The sequence below is a fragment of the Balaenoptera borealis genome (genome assembly GCF_965194805.1).
Source record: "Balaenoptera borealis genome assembly, chromosome: 10".
NCBI lineage: Eukaryota > Metazoa > Chordata > Mammalia > Artiodactyla > Balaenopteridae > Balaenoptera > Balaenoptera borealis.
In genome coordinates, this window is record NC_138874.1 from 116,259,935 (window position 1) to 116,283,524 (window position 23,590).

Sequence of the window (23,590 nt, forward strand, 5' to 3'; positions counted from 1 at the left end):
GGGGACATGCTTTCAGTGTGACATGGTCACCTTGGTTTGTCAAGAGGAGAGTAATGAAGGGCATATTTGGGGAAAGCAGAAAAATGCCACAAGGGCACTTCTTGCTAATTCCATGCTCTTGTGTCTCCAGCCATAGCTGTATATGACTCCACGGGAGCACCTACTGTAGAAGGTCAACGTTACCACTTACATTCAAGGCCATCAACGGGACTTCCCCAAAGTTTACGAGCTACCACAATAAACAATGTTCCAAGCCAACAGATTTCTTTCGGTCACTTACCGTAAAAGGCTTCTGTACCAAATGGCCTAGAAACATAAATACATTTCCAAAGCCGTGGGGCCGATGATATTTAAAAACTCAAAAAAGTAACTGCACCCTGTCACGCTACAGAAAACCACTAGTTTAGCAGGAATCCACTGGCTCAGCAACTGGCAAAACCTGGCACCTCGTGAAGGGGCTGGAAGCCGTACGTACCACTGACAGTTTCTTTACTAACGGGTTTTGTAAAGAGTGATTATTTCACTCTGGCTTTTAAACCAGCTGACATACTTTTGCTGAATCCTTCAAATAATTCAACTCAACGATTTGAAATAAATTCTAAATTCTTTAAGTAGACAGCACATTTGAAAAGCAGGTCTGAACTATAAACAACCTACACATCAGAAACCAGCCGAACCCCTGGGCACTGCACACAAAGGGGAGATGCAAACGATCAATTTTCCGGTCCCAGGGAAGACGCACTATCGTGCATCACAAACACATTCCATTAAACAGTAAATAACAAGCCATCTGCAACAGCGCTTACCAGGTAGCTGAAAATATTTGGGTAATTTGAAAGCTTGTCATTGTGACATATTTCTCTTCCCAGGGAACTTTAGGAAAAGTTATCATTTGGACCTGAATCATATGCACAACTGATTTAATCCCATCTGTGTAAGAATGTTCAAAATGTATACGAACTGGGCCAGGGTGTGAAAAAGATGCAGGGAGCAGAGAGCAGCATCCAAAACGTGCCTCGTAGTTTAGAGGCCAGGATATGGCCGCTGAAGAGTCATAATTTGCAGAAGCACTTAAGTGCTTTTTGATGTGAAACATTACACTATGTATACGAAAGGGAAGGTCAAAGTGGACTGATTTGGGCAGGTTCTCTAGAGCCTGGCCTCTTCCTAGTTATGCAGCGTCTGCTAAATACAAGTGCCCAGAAGCAGCTGGAAGCTTGAGGAGTCCTTGGGCTTACTGACAACCACCTTCCCCAAAAGGACAAAAATGCCAAGATGATGCTGGGGTCCATGCACCCGAGTGAAGAGCTCTGAGCAAGGGGCACGCAGGCCCAGGCTGGGAGGAAGCTTTGGAAAAAGCCACACGAGGGTGAAGCTTCCCCTAGACTGGGCGCAGTTTGCAAAGTGGCTCAGAAGTGAATGACCAGGACTCACGGAACATTCCAGACCCTGAGTGCAGCCCCCCCAACTTCCGCTGAAACTTTTCCTCCTGGATCTCAGTGGCAGAACAGAGTGACCCAGGGACTGAGGCCTGAACCATGGCGGGAGCCAGGTGCCTGGGCACCTGACGGCCGAGGGGGCTTGGAATCATATGATGGCCAAAAGCTTCATGCAAGCACCCGTGTTGGTTTCAAAGTCAGTGCTGAGTCATGGAAGAAGTCTTTCAGATGATGAAAACCGAGACTAATGCTTTGACATTATTTAAATGCCGAGTGTTCAGAGTTTGGGGCCAGTCCCACAGGAAAACGAATAAAACTGGGTGATATAGGCAGACATCCCCACTCCTTTGGAACCAGCTGAGACCTCCCTCCTGCACGAGTTCAAAATGCATCCAGTAATGGCTAGATTGCTGTTTCTCTTGTGCCTCAGGAAGCTCATCTTGTTTTTAAAATTATATACATTTATCCAAAGATCACAGAGACTGGCTTAGCTGACAACCAGGGTGTGAACACAACAATAAAGAGATGACGCTTGATTTCCTTTCCTGGAGCCCTTGGTCCCCAATGAAGACACTTGGTGTCCATCCTCTGTGGCCCACGCAAGTGTCCTTTGACCCCAAAAGTGACTGTCTAAGCAGAGGATATAGGGGAGCAGGAAAACAGTGGCCTGGGCGATTGGGTGGGAGGTGCCTTGCTCCAGTGCCGCAGGGAGCCCCCGGTCCCGCCAAACTGCTGCCCCAGGTCTCCTTCACCCGTGGAAGGAGAACCCACCCTCCACCCAGACTGCCTTCCTGTCTTGGGAAGGACACTGCTTACCCTTCCCTACATTGTTTCCAGAAAGTTCTGTGGGGTCTGCTTGGTACCAGTTAAAATAACAATATACCTGGGCCCTGGTCAGCAAAATAGTTTTGTGAGGGGTGCACAGTGGAAGAAGGTGTTGAAATAAAAGGAATAATGTACCCACTTAGGACTAATTCTGTAGGTTTGTGTCTCCACAGGCACCCTGACCCTTGGCTGCCAGCCCTGCCTCCACTTCCTCTCTCTCTTCCTCTCCCACCGTCTTTCACCAGGAAGCCACAGGGCAAGGATGGAAGAGGTGAGAACGGGCACAGGTTCTGAGTTAAGACTGCATTTTCCTTCATCGCTGCGAACATTTGTTACTGCAAAAGTACTTCTTCTAAGGCACATTTTTTTAAAGAGAAAATACGCACAGTGAAAACATCCTGACAGCTGCTCAGGGATTCCTGCCGCAGGCCTGGGGTGACCCATGATGGGGGCTGATAAACGGGCACCCGGTACAGGACTGAATGCCCTGCTAGGCTGGGATGAGGGCCATTCCCGCCGGGACATCGAAACCACGTTGGCACAGGAAGCGGCCTCGTGGATCCTTTTTAGATTCGCCTTCATCCTTCCCTGCCTCGTGCCTCCCACCTCCCCCTTCTGGGAACTTGGACACACAGACCCCTAATTTTACCCCTTTACGCAGAACTCAGTAGGAAAGGGACCACAGACCGGGCCTTCCAGGAGGGCCAAAGCAGGAACAACCATTCCCCGCCCACCGCTTGAAAGGAAGGGCGGATTTCCCTCCTTCCTGTGCTGTGGCCACAACCAAATCATAACAAGCAAACTTGGATGGAGAACTTATTCTCCTGGTGCCACAGGAAGTCACACGGGCAACATCTCACTAGGGCGTCACCCACTTTGCAGATGAGAAGTCTGATGTGGGAGTGAAATTACTTTGCCCAAAGTCACTAAGCGAGCAAGACACAGAGCTGGACCTCCAACCCAGGGCTGCCAGACGCACAACGCCCCCCTCACCCAGCGCACAGCACCACCTTCACCTCGGTGCTCTCTCCACTCCTCAGGGCCCCAAAAGCAAGGCTAGGGGTGAACGTGGCCCCGGGGAGGCCAGGGGAGGGGAGACGACATCCAGTGTAGACCCGGGACACCCAGAGCTGGTTCTGCTAAGACAGACCTGGGACCTCCCGCCCTCTGTTTAGGGGTTGGATCCATTCTTGGCTCAGTCAATAGAGTCAAAGTGATCCCTTTTCTTTCTCCACCACCAAATCATCCCTCGAAGAAAGACGCACAGGAAAGGGCGTGGCCACCTACCGATTCCTCTTGGTTTTCACGTGTGGGTCTTCCCTGCTATCTTCGGAACGTGATCCATCACCGGGCTTGGCTGAAAGAAAGCCAAGTTTGCCTGTTAGCACGGAGCCTGTGGCTTTGACAAGCCGTCGGGAAGCACCACTTTCAGGCAGACTCATCTTGAAATTAAGAAAACAGACTTCCCTTAAAGATGGACCTCAAATTCTGTAACTACGCTCTCAGGGTGCACTCCTTTCATATTTCAGCAGAAGAGAAATCTGATGTGCTTTGGTGCAGAGAAGTCATCTCTAGCTGCTGGCTGTGTAGAGGCTGCTGGACCTCCCAGAAGGGCTGAAGGAGGAAGGGGCGTCCACCTGACCCCACCCCTCACAGGACTTAGGCCCTGGACCAGCCCTGCTAGCCACGCTGCCTTCACCTTCTTGTGCTTGAACCACGGATCCGGACTCCCCGCTTTGTCTCCTGCAATGAACAACACAATTTCTCCTGCATGCGGCGTGCCCACCACCGCTGTCTACATGTCTGCTTTCTAAAAGCCAAATTGATTTTGAAGTCGGGTCCCCTACTTACATCCTGAAGAGGTTGGCCCTATAAATGTTTGATGAGCTTTCGGAATGAAAAAGTAAAAAGGTGCTTCGGTGTTTCATATCTGTCTCCAAAAGGAAAGAGGAAAAATGAGTATAAAGATGGTTCTAGAGCATCATTGTTTCGGTGTTGACAGGTTGAATGATGTCCAAACACTCCCTGGCATCACAACTGCCTCCTTGCCTGCTTTTTATTCTGTGTCTGTCATCCCCAAGAAACCACTTTCTCATAACCACGTCCTATGTGGGCACAGGTGCAGGGTTCTGGGCTCTGCAGTGCGTGTCCCATGTCCTCACCCGCTGCCCCCATCCCCCAGGACTGCTTGAACCCACGTCCTTCCTGAGGAGGCTCTGTAGTGAGCTCATAACGAATGTGAAGCTTATGGGAAAAAATATGAATTTCCACGACTGCGAAGCCCTCCACACCTCTTCTTTTTATAAAACCTGACAATTCTCCATATGCGCTGTTTGAAATCCCAGTAATGCCTCCTGCTCCAGCTCCAACCCCCATCTACTCTCAGGCTTGCTTTCAGCGCACAGTGTGGGGCTGCAGCAAGCTGAGAGGGGCGGGTTCTGGAGGCGCCCAGCTCGTCCAGACCACCCTGCACCTTGGTTCTGGTGGCCTCTTCCCACCGACGGCCCGTCCACAGCGGGTCCCGCCCAGTACAGCATTGTGGGACCAGTGAGCGCTCCCTCGGCGACAGCCCAAGCCCAGGTGGGCCTTTCGGGGCTCTCCAGTGGGGCCCTCCCCACCTTGGCTCCAGTGACACGTGGGGCTGGATGATGGGGCGTCCCGTGCACCCTAGGGTTCTGAGCAGCACCCCTGGTCTCTGACCCCCAGATGCCCGGAGCCCCTCCCAGGACTGACAAGCACAGGTGTCTCCAGTAATTGCCAAATGTCCCCCACGGGACAGAGCCTCACCCCGCCCCCTGCCCCTGATGAGAACCAGTGGTCTAGAGAGAGACCTTTGCAGTGACCGAGCTGACGGGGCGGGCACGGGCTTTCTTCTTCACTCCCATGCTCTCTCCCCACGAGCCCATACATGGCTCCAACAGTCAATCCCCTCTCTGCTGTGACCCCAGAAGGTACACTTACCTCCCCTGCTCCTGCCCGGCTCTCCACCTCCGTGCCCCACGGGCCCCTCATCTCAGCACATTCAACCTGGATCTACCCTCGCTCCCACTCTGCCGTCTCAGCCTCCAGATCCACCAACAGCCCTCCACGTAGGAGCTGGGACTCTCCCTTACGATGCCCCTCCTGGCCCCCACTGGCTCTGGCTGGGTTTTGAGGAAGGAGTGGGTTGTGTTTGTCTGCTTGTCCTTCAGGCGGATACGCAGACATCAACATCAAGACATTTAATAAGGTGTAGACGAGGCAGACCCTTCCCCACACCCCGCACAGGACACACTCGGGGAGACCAAAGGCAGGACAGGAAAACTGAAGAAATAATGTTTTTAAATGAGGTCACACAATTATAAAGATGTTGGTTATTTTCTAGAGTGTTTTTGTTCATTTTGAAGAATTCTATCATGAGTGAAGTTTCCTGATCAAGATTCAAAATTCAGAAGTCATAAAGGAAAACACAAATTTGACTGCCTTTAAAAATACAAGACCAAAGGAACATCAGGAAAAACGGTGGAATAGGGGACTCTCGGGTCCGTCCCTCCACCAAAACAGCTGTTGAGCTGGAAAAGTGACTGGAGTCAAGTATTTGAGAGCTCTGGAAACTTCAACATCAAGGGCAGTGCTGGCTGGGGGGAGAGGTTGCTGTCCTTCAGCTGACCTCAGTGATAACGGAACAGAAACTTCAGTTTGGGGATTGAAAGTGACAAGGAATACACACATAAAAACTAGTTTGGAGGGACTTCCCTGGTGGTCCAGTGGCTAAGACTCTGCACTCCCAATGCAGGGGGTCTGGATTTGATCCCTGATCAGGGAACTAGAGCCCGCATGCCACAACTAAGACCCAGTGCAGCCAAATAAATAAATACATATTTTAAAAATCTAGTTTGGAAAAGTCACAAATGGACAGCTCCAACCCTCAACAAGCAGGAATCAGAAATCCTTGAGGAGTGGGAGAATCGCATTTCCAGGGTTGCCCCACCGTCACACTCAGAAAGTCCAGATCTCAATAAAAAGCTACAAAGCATACAAAGAAATGAGAAAGCACGGTCCATTCACATGAAAAAAAAGAATTTGACAGCAGCCATCTCTGAAAAAGCCCAAGTAATAAAATTCACTCAAAATGGATGAAAGAGCTAAACTTAAGAGCTAAAACTATGCAAATCTCAGACAAAAATGTAGGGGGTAAAAGCCATGATGCAGGATTTGAAAATGGTCTCTTAAATATGGCACCAAAACACTGGCAATAAAAGAAAAAAAAATAGATAAATTGGACTTAATAAAAAATTTTAAATTTCTTGCATAAAAGGACACTATCAACAAAGTGAAAAAGCAAACCACAGAATGGGAACCACATTTGCAAATTAAATATCTGATAAGGGATTCGTATTCATAATATATATGACTCCTACAACTCAGCAACAACAACTAAAACAAAAACAGCCCAGTTACAAACGGGCAAAGACTTAAATGGACCTTTCTCCAAAGAAGACACGCAAAAAGCCCATGAAAAGGTACTCAACACGTAGTCATTAGGGAAATGGAAATCAAAACTGCAATGAGGTACCACTTCACACACTCTGATGGTAATAAAATAATAATAAGAAGAATTTTAAAAAGGAAGACAAGTGTTGGCAAATATGGAGAAGGACATGGAACCCGTGTGCACTGCTGGTGGGAATGCAAGATGGGGCAGCTGCTGCGGTAAAAGGTTTGACTGCTACTCTAAGAGTTAAACATAGAATTACCATGTGAGCCAGAAATTCTACTCCTAGGTATGCACCAAAAAGAACTGAAAACAAGGATTCAAACAGATATTTGTATGCCAACATTCATACCTGCATTATTCACAACAGCAAAAAAGTGGAAACAACCCAAGAGTCCATCAACAGGTGAATCAATAAACGAAATGTGGTTTATGCCTACAATGGAATATTATTCAGCTGTAAAAAGGAATGAAGCATTGACACATGCTATAACATGGATGGACCTTGAAAACGTTACGCTAAGTGAAATAAGCCAGACACAAATGGACAAATATTGCATGATTCCACTTACATGAGGCATATAGAACAGGCTAATCTATAGATATGGGAAGTAGAATAGAGGTTACCAGGGGAATTATCAATAAATGGTTACAGAGTTTCTGTTTTGGGGGAGGAAAAAGATGGGACATAATGGTGATGGTTACATAATACTGTGAAGGTATTATTGATAAATGTCTCTGAACTGTGCACTTAAAAATGGTTAAAAAGGCAAACTTCATGTTATGCATGTTTTACCACAATAAGAAAAAAATTCAAGATCAATTAGTTTTATGGAAAAAAAATCAAAAGAAAAATCTTGGAATCACACTATAGACAAAATATTGATCTCCTTGATTTACAAGATTCCGTATAATTCAATAAGGAAGACAAACACACACTTCACAGGAATACAGAACAAAACAAATGGCCAATCAACCAGTTGAAAGGTTCAATTTCACTCATAATTAAAGAAATGCCAACTGCCACAATGAATGGGTCTAAACACTTAAGATTGGATGATCTACAGTGCTTATGAGAATAGGCAGAATCTATTAGTGGGCATGTGAACTGGTTGATCTTTTTGGAGGACGATTTAGCAATATCTGTCAAAATAAAATGCATGTACCTTTTGACCTGGCAATTCCAGTAATATGAATTTATACAAGAAAAGTACTCGTAAAAATGCTCCTAAGATAAATATATGTGTACAAAGGTGTTCATATCAGCATTCTGTGTGTGCATGAACAAACAGATGACCTAGAAGTCCACCAACTGGAAAGAGTCATGGGTATCCAGCGGAGAGAGAGGGGAGAGAGAGAAAGAGAGAGAAGAGAGATGGGCTATGGGGGTAGAGGGGCTCAGAACACGGGGAGCCGGAAAGATGCCCACGATGGTGAAAAGCAGAAAGTGCAGCATGTCAATTCCTCAGCTGTTCTACTAAAAATATATTCAATACATACTCACAAACATCTACCTATTTTCAAAATTTATTGTTTCATGCCTTTAACCGGCAAGGAAAGGCATGTACATTTTTTAAAAAAGGCACTGAGCATACAGTGAGGCTGGAGCAGGTGGTCAAAGTTCTTCGGAGTCTGTGAGACAAACGTCTTCCTTTGGGCAAGTGGAGGTGATGACCCCTATTATATGTTCGGTCCCCTCTCTCAGAAGGGAAGGCACAATGTCTGGTTAAACTTGCTGGAGAACTGCAGGAGTGGATTTGTCGGGGGAGGGCATGTTCGCATTCAGAGGAGAACCCTGGTATGCGGCATACACCTGTGCCCCAGGCAGATGCAACTTGGAAGAGTCCAGGGCTGTAGTTGCCCCCGGGGATCTAGGAACAGTGGTGCTCTGGCCTGTGAATTGCGCGGAATCCAAAGTTCACCCCTTAATGGCAGGTGCTGGTCACCAAGGCTGGGGTCGCGTCCATCACCTGAGCGGGCTCCACTCCTCAGCTTCCAGACTCACTAGCTTTATCTAGGGGAGCCATACGCCCTTAACACAGATGAGCTTTCACCTTAACACACGTGAGCAAAGCACGTGACCTGAGATCTCAGGGAAGTTCTGGGGGCGTCTGCAAACATCTGGCTGAAAAGACTGACAGCGGGTTAAATAGCCTTGATATTCAAGAAAGGCACGGGCTAATCAGCAGAACGAGACCTCAAAGTTTCTCCAGCCCTGGACACGCCCACAGCCCACAGGAGTGCTGGCCCGAGATGGGGCCGTCATATCAGTGGGGTGGCCCCTCCGGCCAAAGTTCCGTCCTTTCACTGGGGTGTGTGCAAACAGGGCAGTTTGGGAACCTAGCAGACAAAGTGATGCGGTGCTTCCGTCCCGGTCTCTGCGAGTCATCAGCCCCTCGAGGGTCGTCTGCCCGATGAGGCAGCGCTGAGCCGAAACATTCGTCAGCTCCTGAGACTGTGACCTGGGAACCCTGCCAAGAGAACGTGTGCTCTGCCCACCTGGAATGTTTGGGGAAAACGGCCCTGGGTGGAAGCCTGGCTGGGCCGTCCGAGCTCCACCTGCACAGCGGCTGCCCTCATTCCTGGGCCAGGAGGGCAGGGCATTTGAAGCACTAAGTTCTGGGGGAAACTGCTTTGAAAAATGCTGTTCCTGTCTCACCTGTTTAACAGTCCTGGGTCTTGAAGGCACAGAGACAGGACATAACTCCTTTATCGGCACTAATTCACGGTGGCATCCAGAAACCTGGATGAGCCCTGGCCCTGCCCGTCCAGCAAACTGAAGGTGAGTGTTACAGAGCATCGTAAAGACCCCACGGTGCCAGCACGTCTGGCTCCTCCCTTCCCATCACAGGCTGCCTGGTAAGTTCTGTCAGTAAGCGATTCTCTGGAGGGATGACCAGTCTCCACTCACCTCCCTTACTTGTGGTCCTGTTACAGGGACTGACCAGTGTGGGCACCGATGCTGATAATGGCGTTAACAAGCCACCTGGTTCATTCATTGTGCAAAGAGGAGGCGTAGGCGAGGCTGCCAGGTGGCGTTGGGCTGTGGATGGAACACAGGTCCCAGGTGATGGTCAGGGTTCCTCCCAAACAGCCGGGGCAGGTGACTTCTGCATGGGGAGAGCCCCTCTCATCCACCTGAGTCCTCGCGGATGAACAATGAGGCACATCTTTGGCACTTTGGAGAACACCCAGCACCTGTGTTTTCAGCAGTCCTGGGTCTTTTGGAGTACCGGGCACCTGGTCCCACTGTGAGGTGGAGATCAATGCACCGTCCCTGGGCAAACAATGCTTGGGAACATGACCCGTTCACAAGTCCTAGCTGGGTTTACTCACAGGGACGGTTTCATGTCCTCTTTGGTGAAATGCATGTCATTGTCAATGTACATTTGTCTTGAATATAAACGACTAAAATGTTTACAGAGCAACTGAAGCCAAGTGACTTCCTGCCACGTGGAAGCGCCAGGCTCCCTGCACCTGACTGTCCTGTGTCAGGCACAGGGAGCAAAATGATCTCCAGAAACTCCTTTTTATCGTATGCTCATAAGATGCCTGGCGAGGCCGCCCCTCCTTAGATCTGGAGTCAGACCCTCCAGGGTGCAAACCCTGGTCCCCCACTGGATAGAAGTGTGACCTTGAGCATGTCAATTGATCTCCTTTCTTTAATTCCCTCTTCTGTAAAACAGGTATAAAGATGATGGATTGCAGAATAATGGCCTCCAAAGATGTCCACATCCTGATCCCTGGAACCTGTGAATATATTAGGTTGCGAGGCAAGGGGGATGAAAGTTCCTAACCATTCGACCTTGAGACGGGTGGTGAGCCTAAGACATCCAGATGGGCCCAGTGTCATCACAAGGACCCTGAAAAGTGGAAGAGGGAGGCGGAAGAGTCAGCCAGAGAAAGAGCTGAAGATGCATTGCTGCTGCTTTGGAGCGGGTGGGCAGGGCCATGGAGCCCAGGAAAGAATGCAGTTCCGACAACACCATTGAGACGTAAGCTGGGCTTCTGAGCTCCAGGACTGGAAGGTAATACACTGGTGTTGGTTTAAGCCACTAAGCTTGTGATGATGTGTTACAGCAGCAAAAGGAAGCTGATATGGATGGCGCCCACCTCCTGTGGCTGCGGTGGGCATGAGGAAACAAGCGCCCCTTTTTCCCTCCAGGGTTCCCTCCCCCTTCCCCCTCAGCACTTCTCGCCCCCCCCAACGCCCCCCCCAGCCCCCCTTCCTGTCCGCCTCATCCACTGGGAGGCACCCGAGGGAGACAAAAGGCAGGAGAGGCTGGGAGATACTCCTCCTCATCTCTGCCCCCGCCTCCTGTCTCCCCCACCCCAGAGGATGGGCCCCCAGGCGTTTTATCTGATCACCCTCTGATACATCCCCCCGGACTGCACCAAACCCTCCCAGCAGAAGGGACGGAACCCGCTGTGGATGGTGCAGGTGCCCAGCCAGACTGCCGGAAGATTTCTACCTCGGACAAAAAAAGAGGGCGCCTGCCGTTTCAGTCAACAAAGAATGTTTGTTTGATGGCGAACAAGCCATCGGCCATGGCAGCTGTCCTGATGGTGAGCCCTGAGGGGACTTCAGGATGGAGAAAAGCAGGGTACTGGCCCTAGATAGTTGAGATGCGTATCTAAGGAATGGTTTCAATGAGCCCAGACTCTTGGGTCTTCCCACAGAAAAGCACTAGAATCATTAACTTGAGATGTCTGGTTTTTATGATTAGCTGTAATCTTTGATGTTCCATTAAATGTTTTTTGTTTTTTTTTTCCCTCAGCAAAAACTCCTACATATCCTGGCTCTTCCCTGACCTCTTCGGAACAGCTCGTGATCTGACAGGCTGTCTCCCTGGCTTATAGTCCTCTGTAGGTCCCCGAATAAAACGTAACTCACAACTTTTAGTTTTCCTTCAGTCTACACTACCCATTGCTCAGAAGAGAGGTCTTTGGTGCTGCAGGTAAATACAATGGAAGAACTGAGCCTCTAAGAGATTTGAGAAATGCTGAAGCTGGCGGAAAAACACACATGAGTATGGTACCCTCCACACTGAAGTGCTTGTAGCAGCCCCGAGAGCATCAGGACATAGAACGGATGTGGGGTGAAGGCTGGTACTTCTCATTTCACGTTAGTTCAACAGGCATTTATTCCCAACTAACAGTGTGTCTGCTAGAGACATAAAAAAATCTGGATGTGCTGCAAGATAATTAGGAAATAATTCAGGCCTTCATCTGAACCTCTCAGCAATGAAAACAGAATGGAAAAAAGGGGACTTTTCCCTCATCTGCTGAATGATGAACCGCTTAGCACTTTGGGCATCTCTGTATCCTTTTCCCCCGAGTTGTCTGACACTCTTAGCTCTCCCTTCCACAGCTGACATTCCTAGTACACACACACACACACACACACACACACACACACACACACACACACACCCCTTCAAACCTACTAGCAGTTCAATGTGGCAGCGATTTTGTCAAATTCATTTATTTCATTTGCCTATTGAAAAATAATCAATATCAACTGGAATGTTTAATGCTTCCATTTCAGGCGAGAAACAGGCTTTAATATTCAAATCTATAATGACTCATACTTGAACAAAATGTGAAAAACAAAATTCTACACTGAGAACAATCTCTTCTAGAGCTGGTTCTTATAATAATTAGGGTCAAATCATTGGATGAGTCATGATGGATGACCAGCCAGGGAAAAACGCCCCTTGCTGGTGGCCTGAGGTCACCAACTCTGCCTGCTCACTGCTAATTAGTCCTCCAGAAATATTTCCTGTCCTGTTTCGCAGCAAACAGAACAATTGGGGTGAGTGGCTCTTAGGAAATTAGAAGTAATGCATTTAAATGCCAATTCTACTCTGCAACAGCAAGTTGAGAATTGAGGTCATTTGCATATCTTTAAGATTCAGGTTAAAATACACTGGTTTAAGGCAGTGTTTTCCTCTTTTTATAAGAGTAAGTAAGGTTAAAGCTCATTTTGTAACTGCTTGTAAGTTTATAATCACACATCTATCTAGATAGAGTAGTTAAGGGGCTGCCATTATAAAGGTGGCAGACAAAATGACTTGATACGTTAAATCTAGGAGAATCAGGTATTTCCGGTTGTGTTTGTTAGATTTAAGGTTCCATTCTCCACCTTTTTAAGTGTAAAATGAGATTCAGGTCAGCGGAGTGAAATGGAGCCATGATCTATGACCCAGATAATTCAGGTCCTTGTTGCAATTAATTATACAAGGAGGCCATTGGACCAACATCTAAGCCAGTAGAAGCCTCAAGGTTACAAATCAATGGAAACGCTAAGGAGGACCAGTCTTGGCAGCTGGCTGGGCTTTACCTGTCGCCCATCAGGTAATTTCCTTTCTCTGCCTCTGCGCCTTCACTAGGTCAGCCTTCCCAGGCTCTAACCACTTCCAGTTTGGTGCTGCGGGATTGGAATCGATTTTTGGTCAGATGAACTCTTCGCGTTTCTAATATGCCTGTTACTCTTTTAACGCTGTCTTCCACGTACAGACCTCACAAGCCTCGAAAGGGCAGAAGACCCAGTGGGGGACTCTGCAGACCCCTCTCTGCTCTCGCAGCCCTGACTCGACTTGGTCCAGAGGAGAGAAACAGGCCAACAACTGTATACTGACTGCTAATGAGTGCCTTCCTTTCTCATTCCTTCCAGGCCTTGGGAAAAAAAAAGAAACATCACCCAATGATCTCCAAGAATGATAAGCTGAAGAAAGGAGCAAGGAATCTGCCTGCATTGTTTGCGTCTACCACGAAAATAAACATCATGGCTATGACAAACTGCACCCGACTGTCCTCGAGGGGTTTGCGGGTCTCAGGACACCCCCTCCCAGGGTGTGCTGCTCTCTCTTGCCCCAGAGTGAGGGCCTGGGGACATGGCTGTCTGTGAGGGGTTTTTGGTTCAAGCCTCCGTTCAGCGTGCAAAGCATCCCTTTTAGAAATGGATGCCACTTAATAAAGGAGGAAGCAAAATCACAAACCCAATTCTTCCTGTCCCCGAGCACAGCTCAGTGTTACAGACTCAGCTGGATGTGCACCTAGAACGTTCCTTTCTCTCCACATCAGCTGACCTGAGTTGACTCTCGGCAGCGGGTGGGGTGGTGGGTACGGGGCTGTACTCTTTATCTTAAGAGAGGGGGACTATTAACCGTGTCAATCTCTCCATCCTAGCAAACTGCTACCAGCTTTGCAAGAGCAATCTTTCCCATGTCTCTTAGCACTGATAAAAATGTTAAAACTTTTATGATACCTTTTCCTAAATTTCTGTTCAAATACCTCTGGCTCTGACTAAAAATGGGGGCTGGTCTCTGTCATCTGTGTTAGCCCCACCTCAGGCGGAATCAAAACTATCACTGCAAACCCAATAAAACACCCACAAAAATAAAACGAACACTTCTTCAAGGGGTCAAGATCCTATTCCCTGGCCTTTCAGCCAAGCTCTGCGGGTCAATCAGGGAGAAGCGCTGATCTCAAGTTTCCCCAGTGAGGCCAGTACTATTTTAACCCACGTGCTCAGGGAGTGGGTCTTTCCCAACACAGCAGCTGATTAAAAATGTATGAGATCTAATCGGAAAGGATCCTTTCTGAAAATGTTAAGTGCTCTCCTCTGACTCTTGGGGAAACGAGATTTGCTGGGGCATCATTGGGAACAGTTACTGCTCTGCAAGCATCCGATTCCTCTACAGCTGAGAAGAATCCTTCTCCTCTCCACATGCACTTCCACTGAAATCAAGCATCCCTTCAAATAAAGAACAAATGGATTTCATAAAAAGCTCTGAAGTGGGTGTGTGAGGGGGAAGGGTTACGTGCTCCCATTCGTGACATGTGGTCTCAAGGGGCGTTCCTATGACATTTGGAACAAAAATAAATGCTGGAGAAAAAAAAAAAAAAAGGAATTAGTACATCAAAATGACCACCACGGATGAGCTTGAAAGGTGAGACTTTTCTGCATTTTCTAAAATGTTTAACCAGTACACATTAATTTGATAGTAGAAAACAGATTTTAAAAGCAAAAAAAAAAGAAAAAAGTTAAATGCAGGCTAATGTCTGTGCTGGACAGGAAGTTTTGAGTGGCTGACAGATGAGAGGGCTTCCCCAGGTTAGTAACTTTATGTGAAAAGAAAGTCATTAGAGAAATGCAAATCAAAACTACAATGAGGTATAACCTCGCACCGGTTAGAATGGGCATCATCAGAAAATCTACAAACAACAAATTCTGGAGAGGGTGTGGAGAAAAGAGAACCCTCTTGCACTGTTGGTGGGAATGTAAATTGATAACAGCCACTATGGAGAACAATATGGAGGTTCCTTAAAAAACTAAAAATAGAACAACCATATGACACAGCAATCCCACTACTAGGCATATACCCTGAGAAAACCATAATTCAAAAAGACACATGCACCCCAATGTTCATTGCAGCACTATTTACAATAGCCAGGTCATGGAAGCAACCTAAATGTCCATCGACAGACGAATGGATAAAGAAGATGTGGCACATCTATACAATGGAATATTACTCAGCCATAAAAAGGAATGAAATTGGGTCATTTGCAGAGACATAGATGGACCTAGAGACTGTCATACAGAGTGAAGTAAGTCAGAAAGAGAAAAACAAATATTGTATATTAATGCATTTATGTGGAATCTAGCAAAATGGTACAGATGAACCGGTTTGCAAGGCAGAAATAGAGACACAGATGTAGAGACAAACATATGGACACCAAGGGGGGAAAATGGGGGCAGGGGGTGGGATGAACTGGGAGATTGGGATTGACATATATACACTAACATGTATAAAATAGATAACTCAGGAGAACCTGCTGTATAAAAAATAAATAAATTAAATTAAATTAAAAAGAAAGCCAGAGCCACCCCCTTGGGAGGATCAGTGTTTCTGCAGAAAGCACCATAAAAACTTAATGACTAAATTCTGAAACAGGGAACACGATTCCTTCAAAATCAATTGCCAACATAACCAGGAAAATCGTGCTTTCCTTTCATGCTCATTGGGAATGTACAGTTTAGACCCTTATAAAACTGGGTTCACAGGGCCCGTCTCTTAGTTACCTGTTGCCGCCTCCAGCTTGCGCTTGTGGGGAGGGTCTTCGATGATCCTGTTGAGGTCCCCGCGGTTCCTCAAGTCCATCGGCTTCTCCCAGACGGACAGCTGCATCGTCGGGTTGAAGAAGAAAACCCGGTCATCGCCCGTCCAGACCACACACCTGTGTGAATCGAGAAACTCCTCTTAGTTTCCCTCAAAGACCCTTGGCATGAGCCCTAACTCAAAAAGCCCTTCAAGGCTGAAATCCACACATTTGCAAAGGTTACTTATGCAAAGTATGAATGACGGTAGCAATGTCTGGCTTTTAGGGTTATTTACAGATATTTCTCACATGTTGTCTCATTTGATTCACAGGCAGACATTGTCCTCACCTTCATTTTACCGGTAAGGACACCAAACTTCAGAGAAGTGAGCGGCTTAACTGAACCCCAGGAGCTCTGAGCTCTTCCTGTAGGCCAGCTCTCTCCTTTTAGTGGAATTCCCGCTCTGGCCCTGGATCCAGGGACCCAGTAACATGCAGCGCGGTGCCCGGTAAACCTCCCCAACTGGGCGCCACCTGTGCGGCCGGGTTCACAGGCCCCGGAGGCCCACACAGGCCTGCAGCCCACCCCTCTCCAGCAGAGAACTAGCACGTGGGCTGCTTGAATGAGCGGCCTCAGCCTCAGCTCAGTCCTGGTTTGTTTTTAGAAGAGCAAGGAATTAAGCTTTGTGTTTTCACATGTAGGATTCTAAAATCTCCGAAAGGAATAGTATGCAATTTTAAGACCTCTTATCTGTGAAAGGTTATCAGGGAGGAGAAAAAGATTACGAAGGAAAAATAGTGAAGAAAAGAAAAACAAAAGAAAGGAAAAGCTTCCTTCCTAAGGAATATGTCTGTAACGTGGGAATGCACACAGAAATTCGGATTTGGCCTCAATGTATCCCAACAAACAAGGCCAGTTAAGGCCACCAGACTGGCCTCTGGCTGTGTCCTGTGACCAGTCTTGTGATGGTGCAGAGAAATGAGCTCTGTACCTGTTTCTGGTCTGGGCCTTCCAGAAGATTCCTCTTGGGCAAGAGGAATCCTCTCCCCTTCCCGGACCTCAGCTTCCCCCAGTGACCTCTGAGGGCCCTGAAAGCTCCAGGACTCTCCTTGGGCTCCTCAAAAGCTGCAGGAAGGGGCGGGACAAGTCCACGTGACCTGAAACCCTCTGATCTTTGATTTCTCTCTGGGGGGAGACTGATCAGGGACACTTCTGGGCAGTGCCTGGGCTTCCGGCAACCGGCTCCGGCCTTACCAGACAGACACACATGGATGTCTGCCCTCTCTCTGGATCTGAGCCAGCACAAGCCACTCTGCTTCCCGCAGAGAAAATCATTTCCACCCTTGAATCTCCATGCTCAGCCCAGCCGGCCACTTCCCATAGGCCGGACAGAGGGTTCAGGGGCTGAGCCTCATGTTAGGGGAACTCTGTACAGACCAGGTCCCTTCGTAGAAATGACCTTGAGTTGGTCTGTCTGATTTACTACCCGGCCAGGCCAGGTTCATGGGAGCGGTGGACAGAATAATGGCCCCAAAGAGGTCCACATCTGACTCCCTAGAACCTCTGAATGTTACCTTACACAGCAAAAGAGACCTCGCAGACGTGATTAAGTTAGTATCTTGAGACGGGGAGAGTAGCCTGGACTGTCCAGGTGGGTTCAGTGTCATCAGAGGGTCCTCATAAGAGAAAGGGGGGGGGGGTCCGAGTCAGAGAAGGTGTGAGGACAGAAGCAGAAGTAAGACAGACAGACAGGCAGACACACGCACACACCTGGGGTGGGCGGGTAGGGGGGGAGAGAGATTGGAAGATGCTCCACTGCTGGCCTTGAAGTCGGAGGAAGGGGCTAAGGAATGCCGATGCTTCTAGAAGCTGGAAAGGCCTGGAACAGGTTCTCGCCTGGAGCTTCCAGAGGGAACCAGCCCCGCCCACACCTGGATTCAGCTCCGTGGGGTCCGTGTTGGATTCTGACCTCCAGAGCGATGAGATGACAGATTTGTGGGGATGAAATCTCTGAGTCTGTGGTAGACTACCCAGCGCGCTTCACCCTTGGCCGCTCTCCGTCCTGGGTGCCAGCATCCGGGCCTGCATCCCTCCAGCAGTGACCCAGACCCCAGTGCCCACAGCGCTGGCCCCTGCTGGCCTGGTCAGCCAGGTGGAAGGCCACGACCCGCCTCTTCAGTGGACGCACCCTCCAGCTCTAGACCTGCCCTTGACCTTCAGGTGATCTTGAGAGCCACCCTCACCCTCTGTGGCCTTCGTTCCATCATCTGCACAGGCGGGGGTTGGAACGGAGATTCGTGTTGTTCTGACATGCTCACCGCTGTGGGAAAATTCAGGCAAGACGTGAGGGTCCCGCCTTTATTAGACGCTGGGCGGCTCATGGGCCCACAGGGGCTGGAAGTCGAGGGGCAACGCTGGCAAACTGGGCAAGATCCCTGCCTATGGATTGGATCCGCCCCAGCCCCAGCGAGCCCAGGCAGGGGACAGGTAACCTCTCGGGGCCTGGAGGAAGCTGCGTGCCTTTTGGTGCAGAACTCAGCTGGCATAAGACGTTTTTATTGAGTATAAAGCTGCAGGTAATTATGCTGTGCTGTAGATTATGTACAATTCCGCCACTGAGTGAGCTCTCAAACAGGATTCGGGGCTAGCAGGGACGGGACCATAAACCCTGCTGGGGACTGTGGCCCCTTCCCTCTCGGACACGGCTCCGGTGGGTGATGGAGAGCTTCCTGGCGGGTCTGGGAGCTGCGCTCTTGGGAACACTGAGCACACGTTAGCTTCTGGGGACCATGGGGCGGGGTTGGGGGAGGTTGCCTGTTGTGAACGCAGGCTGTTTCCAGCTTCAACTGGATGAGAATGCAGGTGATGTCAAGTAAGAGGCAAGCAGACCAGCAGCAGCACAGGGGTGATGGCAGGTCCCACCCGGGCACCTCCCTCCCTGTTGAGTGCATCAAATCAGGTTTGTCTGGGGCACAAAAGCAGCCGGTCACCTGCCCACATGCAGGCTTCTGAAGCCTTCTTTGGCTGGGCTGTGGCTGGAAAGATTGCTCCAAGACCAAAGCTCCTGGCAGCCACCAGGGTACGTTTGTAACAGTCTGGCTTGAATTTTTTTTTTTTTCATGATGTTTGACTTCACTTGGCCTGAGTGAAAACTTCTAGAAGCATCTTTGGCTCCCTGCATCCCTGTCTATACACTTAAAAATTTAAGAGCTGCTGTGTGGACCCCAGGACCCCTGACCTCACTTGTAGGACAATGAAGTCCTGCAGCTGACACACCTGACAGGTACCGCTGTCCTGGCAGGAAGTCATCCTGTCCCCACCACCCATACACACACAAACACGCGCATACCAGAGATCTGGGCTTCACAGCCCAGCCCCCAGCAGCCTCATGCCCACAGCCGACTGGTCTATTCCCTCCTCTAAGAGTCACAGAGGGGAGCTGGGGGCGGGGGGTGGGCACCCAGGAGCCCAGGGGCGTGGAGACCTGCCTTCCAGGACGGCTCTGTCTCTCTGTGTCTCAACACCTCAGACAGTGAATTCACTCTCCTGGGCCTCAGTGCCCTCATTTTTTTTTTTTTTAATTTATTTATTTATCTATTTATTTATGGCTGTGTTGGGTCTTTGTTTCAGTGCGAGGGCTTTCTCTAGTTGCGGCGAGCGGGGGCCACTCCTCATCGCGGTGCGCAGGCCTCTCACTATCGCGGCTTCTCCCATGGCAGAGCACAGGCTCCAGACGCGCAGGCTCAGTAGTTGTGGCTCACAGGACTAGTTGCTCCGCGACATGTGGGATCTTCCCGGACCAGGGCTTGAACCCGTGTCCCCTGCATTGGCAGGCAGACTCTCAACCACTGCGCCACCAGGGAAGCCCAGTGTCCTCATTTTTACAAGAAGAGTGGACGAGGCTCCAGCCCCAGGTGATTTCTCAAATCCCTTCTGACTTGTATTCTAGCTTCTATTCTTTTCCCTTAATTTTCCAGCTCAGTCCAGGGCCCCAGTCATGGTCAGGTCGGTGCCCTCCCCGTGGATCAACCTTACGGGCCGGCGCACCCACCCCCAGCTCCCTGAGCTGGTCTGCCCTGGGCTCGGATAATCGTGCTCAGTGGGTCACTGCCTCACCTGGAGATCATGCCCACCCTGGGGCAGCCTCCCCTAACAGCCAGGGGGTGAAAGCATGGGTCAAATCCAGGTGTTCATGGCCCAAGGCACCCAAGGCTTGGCCTCCAGCTGAGACCACATCCTCTCTTAGCCCAGCCCCCTCCTGCCCTGCCTCCCCACTGCCCCCTCCCTGGAAATCACTCCTCAGGTAACTGGTAACTCACAGGCACCCGGAGCGCTGTCCCGGGTGCTGCTTCTGGGGACCCCGACTCAGGACAGACCCCAAAGGTGAGGAAGGACTAACTATTCAGGAAGACCTTCCGAAAGCAAGGCAGCAGGTGGTGTCTGGGACGGGCCACCCTCCCCCACCACCTCCCTCTTCCCTAAAGACCTGCACTCTGGGTTTTCAAAGATGAGACCTGGTCCCACCAAACACGGCACCGCCATCGCTACAGCAGCTGAAGGACCCAGGGAGTGATGCGCTTGCTGAGAAAGTGCAGTCAACTAGGATCTGCCGACGTGGGAAAGTCCGGGGCGTGTGACTCCATCCCACAGGGGACAGGGTATTTCGGCGAGAATTACTGAGGAGCTGGCAGCCTCAGACGCAGAGGCAGGGAGGTGGTCGTGCATCCTTGGGCGCAGAGAGAGCAGCCCCGGGCCAACCCCCCAAGGCCGTGAGAGACCAGCCTCAGCACACCCCAGCCCTCCCACTGGCTCTGCGGGGCGTCCTGAGGTCCTGGAGCCGGGGGCCTGCCAGACATGAGAAGGTTCTGGTCGGCGGCGGGCAGGGCCTGGGTAATAAGAAGCAGCTGGAAGTAGGTGAGTGAAGGTGTCCCGGCCCCTGGCTGCGGGGAACGGGCCCTGTCCTGTGCTGCTGGGGGGTGAAGAGCAACAGGGTTTCAGCTTTCAGCCCAGGCAGATGCTGACAGATGTCATCGCCACCTAATGCTGGGCTGAGGGCAGACGGCTCACCTGGGCAGGTGTCCTCCCCCAAAGAATCGGATAGACTCAGATACAGGGAAACATGGGCTCCAAAAAGTCCCCCTGACGCGAGGCCCCAGATGTTCTTTATCAGGTGGACACAGTTCAGTATCTCAGTTTCCTGGGTACCTGCCCCTCTGGCTCCAAGCCTGGCTATTAAGAAAGAAGCTTTCCATTGGGGGATTGACTTGGGCCAATTCTCTCCCGATGCTGGATGGGTCTGTGCTGTACCTTTGCTGCCTCGGGGATGCACTGACTCTGTAAGCGCCCGGGGCTGCGTCCACGGATGCCCACACCACACCTTCATCGCGGGGAAGAGCCAGTGCCCAGGACCACAGTGTAGGACACATTCACAACCTCCTGCTTTCACCACCCGCTGAGCCTCTCCAGCGAGGGAAGAGTGGAGCTAATTAGGGACTTAATAGGGGATTATTACCTGGGAGATAGAGGAGTGGCAACAATTAGCACAGCACATGTTCATATCTAGGCTACAAAAAACCCAGTTCCTGTGCCGCAGGGGCACGTGTGGGACTGAAGCAAAGAGCTGGTGGCCAGGTAAATAAACATGATTCCCCAAGAGAAATCTGCTTATCCACTTGTTACGGTTGGTGTCAACTAGACCAAGCCAGCTGTGACATGCAAAATTAATTTTATGTATCGTTTTATGCACATTTTAAGTAATATGTATACGTTCCTCTGCTTTAATCACGCGGTATAATTTCTGGATGGTTGCCATATTCCCTCTTCTCTTTATCTGTCCGCAGATCCCAGAGGACATAATTAGTGCACCAGAGTTAGTTAGGCCTGGTACAAAGCATCCATACTTAGCAGCCTTACTATACGAAGATCTGGATTTTAGCAAATGGAAACGGGGATTGCTGGTTTGTCGTACAAAAGGATCCCCGCAGTCACCTTCACATTGCAAATCCAGATGTTTATGGTTCTGCAAGATGGAAGTCACCTTTGCTTCTCCCTCCAAGCGTCCATCTCAGCCCAGTGGGGAGAAGGTTACATGCCTTGCCACCCCCGACAAAGACACACGTAGGTCCCTCTCTCCACCTGTTGCTTGCCCCCGAGCGCCCTGTCCCAGGAGGAGTGTCCCATCCGCAGGACATTCACTGGGTCACATCCCCAGGGCTGAGGTCTCTGAACTGAAAAGGCAGCACCTCTGTGTCCTTTGCTCTCTGTTCCTCTCCTCATTCTGCCCACCTTTGTTCCTGGGAAGGGGCTGACCTGGAAGGACTGAGCAGCCCCGGCTTCATGGGGCAGGTTGCGTGAGGCACACTGGGGCCCGCAGACACGAAGATTCGAGGAAGAGAGAGTAGAAACCTCGCTCCCACTCTCCCTCCTGGGATATCGTGATTTATGCTCAGACATGTATATTTGGTCCCCGTCCCCATTTCTGCACAGAGCTCCTAAACTCTTCCCAGGTGAGGAGGGAGGAGGGATCGAGGTGGAAGGAGCGTCTTCTTACTCACATCCCAGGCTCCTTCCTCCACGCCCGAGGTTATGTCAGTGAGGGACTCTGGGAAGGTCCCTAAGGAAGGGGGCTGGTGGCCAGGGGACCAAGCCTGTGATTAGAAGGTGGGAAATTTCTGTCCCCTCCCCAACCTCTGGGGAGGGGAGGGGGCTGGAGGTTGAGTCAGTCACCACCGATCAATGATTTAATCAATCATGCCTATGGAATGAAGCCCCCATAAAACCCCACAAGCACTGAGAGCTTCCAGGTCGGGGAACATGTGACACTTGGGGAGTGTGATGCCTGGGGGGCCATGGAAGCCCTGAGCCCCTTCCTCATACCCCACCCGGCGCATCTCGTCCATCTCGCTCTTCCCCAGTTGCACCCTTTTATAACAACCGATGACCTAGTAAGTAGACGGTCTTCCTGAGTTCTGTGAGTCGCTCTAGCAAATTCACTGAACACAGAAGGAGGTGCTTCGAATCTTGATCTATAGCCGGTCAGTCAGAAGCACAGGTGACAACCTGGACCTTCACTCGGCATCTGAAGAGGGGGTACAGTCTTGTGGTCTGAGCCCTGAACGTGGGGTCTGACAGTGTCAGGTGGGTTGACCTGTGGGACACCCAGCCGGTGCTGCAGAACCACTCCATGTGGGTGGACCACACAACCTGTGTCAGAAGTGAGGTCAAGGCTTAGGGGGGTCTTGAGAGCAGAGGACACACCGGCGCGTTTTTGTTCATCCTCTCAGCCTGGTCTCCAGCTCGGGCACCTCCGGCTGCCGTGCCCACTGACACCAACGTGCGTTTAGTGACCCGATAACCTGCCGGCTGGAGGTGAGGGCAGTGACCAGCCATGGGAACGCCTCGCGTGTGCCGGGGAAGCACCCGCGGGTCCTCAGCTCCCAGCTTGGGACACGGGCGCCTGGAAAGGCCCCAAGACCCTGGCAGCGTGGGAGCTGCCTGGAGAAGGGGATCCACCCGTGCCCCTGAAGGCCCCACTTGCTTTAACTTCTTTGTGAAGCTCCTGGAACATGCTGCCTGCCAGCCCTCAGTCATTGACCGTGAACTTATGGTCTCATTTTCAAGTGGTGGAGACAGGGGACAGCACAGAAGCATCAGGCAGCCCTGCGGAGAGAGTGACCCCCGCAGGGGGCTTGTTCTCACATCTCGTCCAGGACCCCAGGCCATCTTCACGGAACAGACGCCTTCTGG

At 50.4% G+C, this 23,590-nt stretch overlaps 1 protein-coding gene across 1 annotated transcript in view; it reads right to left on the reverse strand.

Annotated features, from left to right (window-relative positions):
• TCERG1L (transcription elongation regulator 1 like) overlaps window positions 1–23,590 on the reverse strand; it is a 192,972-nt gene that overhangs the window by 33,504 nt on the left and 135,878 nt on the right. Inside the window, exons 7-8 of the mRNA XM_082407393.1 lie at window positions 15,827–15,981; window positions 3,552–3,621 (exon numbers count right to left, since the gene is read on the reverse strand). Coding sequence (XP_082263519.1) covers window positions 3,552–3,621; window positions 15,827–15,981 — 225 coding nt within the window. The remainder of the gene's footprint in view (window positions 1–3,551; window positions 3,622–15,826; window positions 15,982–23,590) is intronic.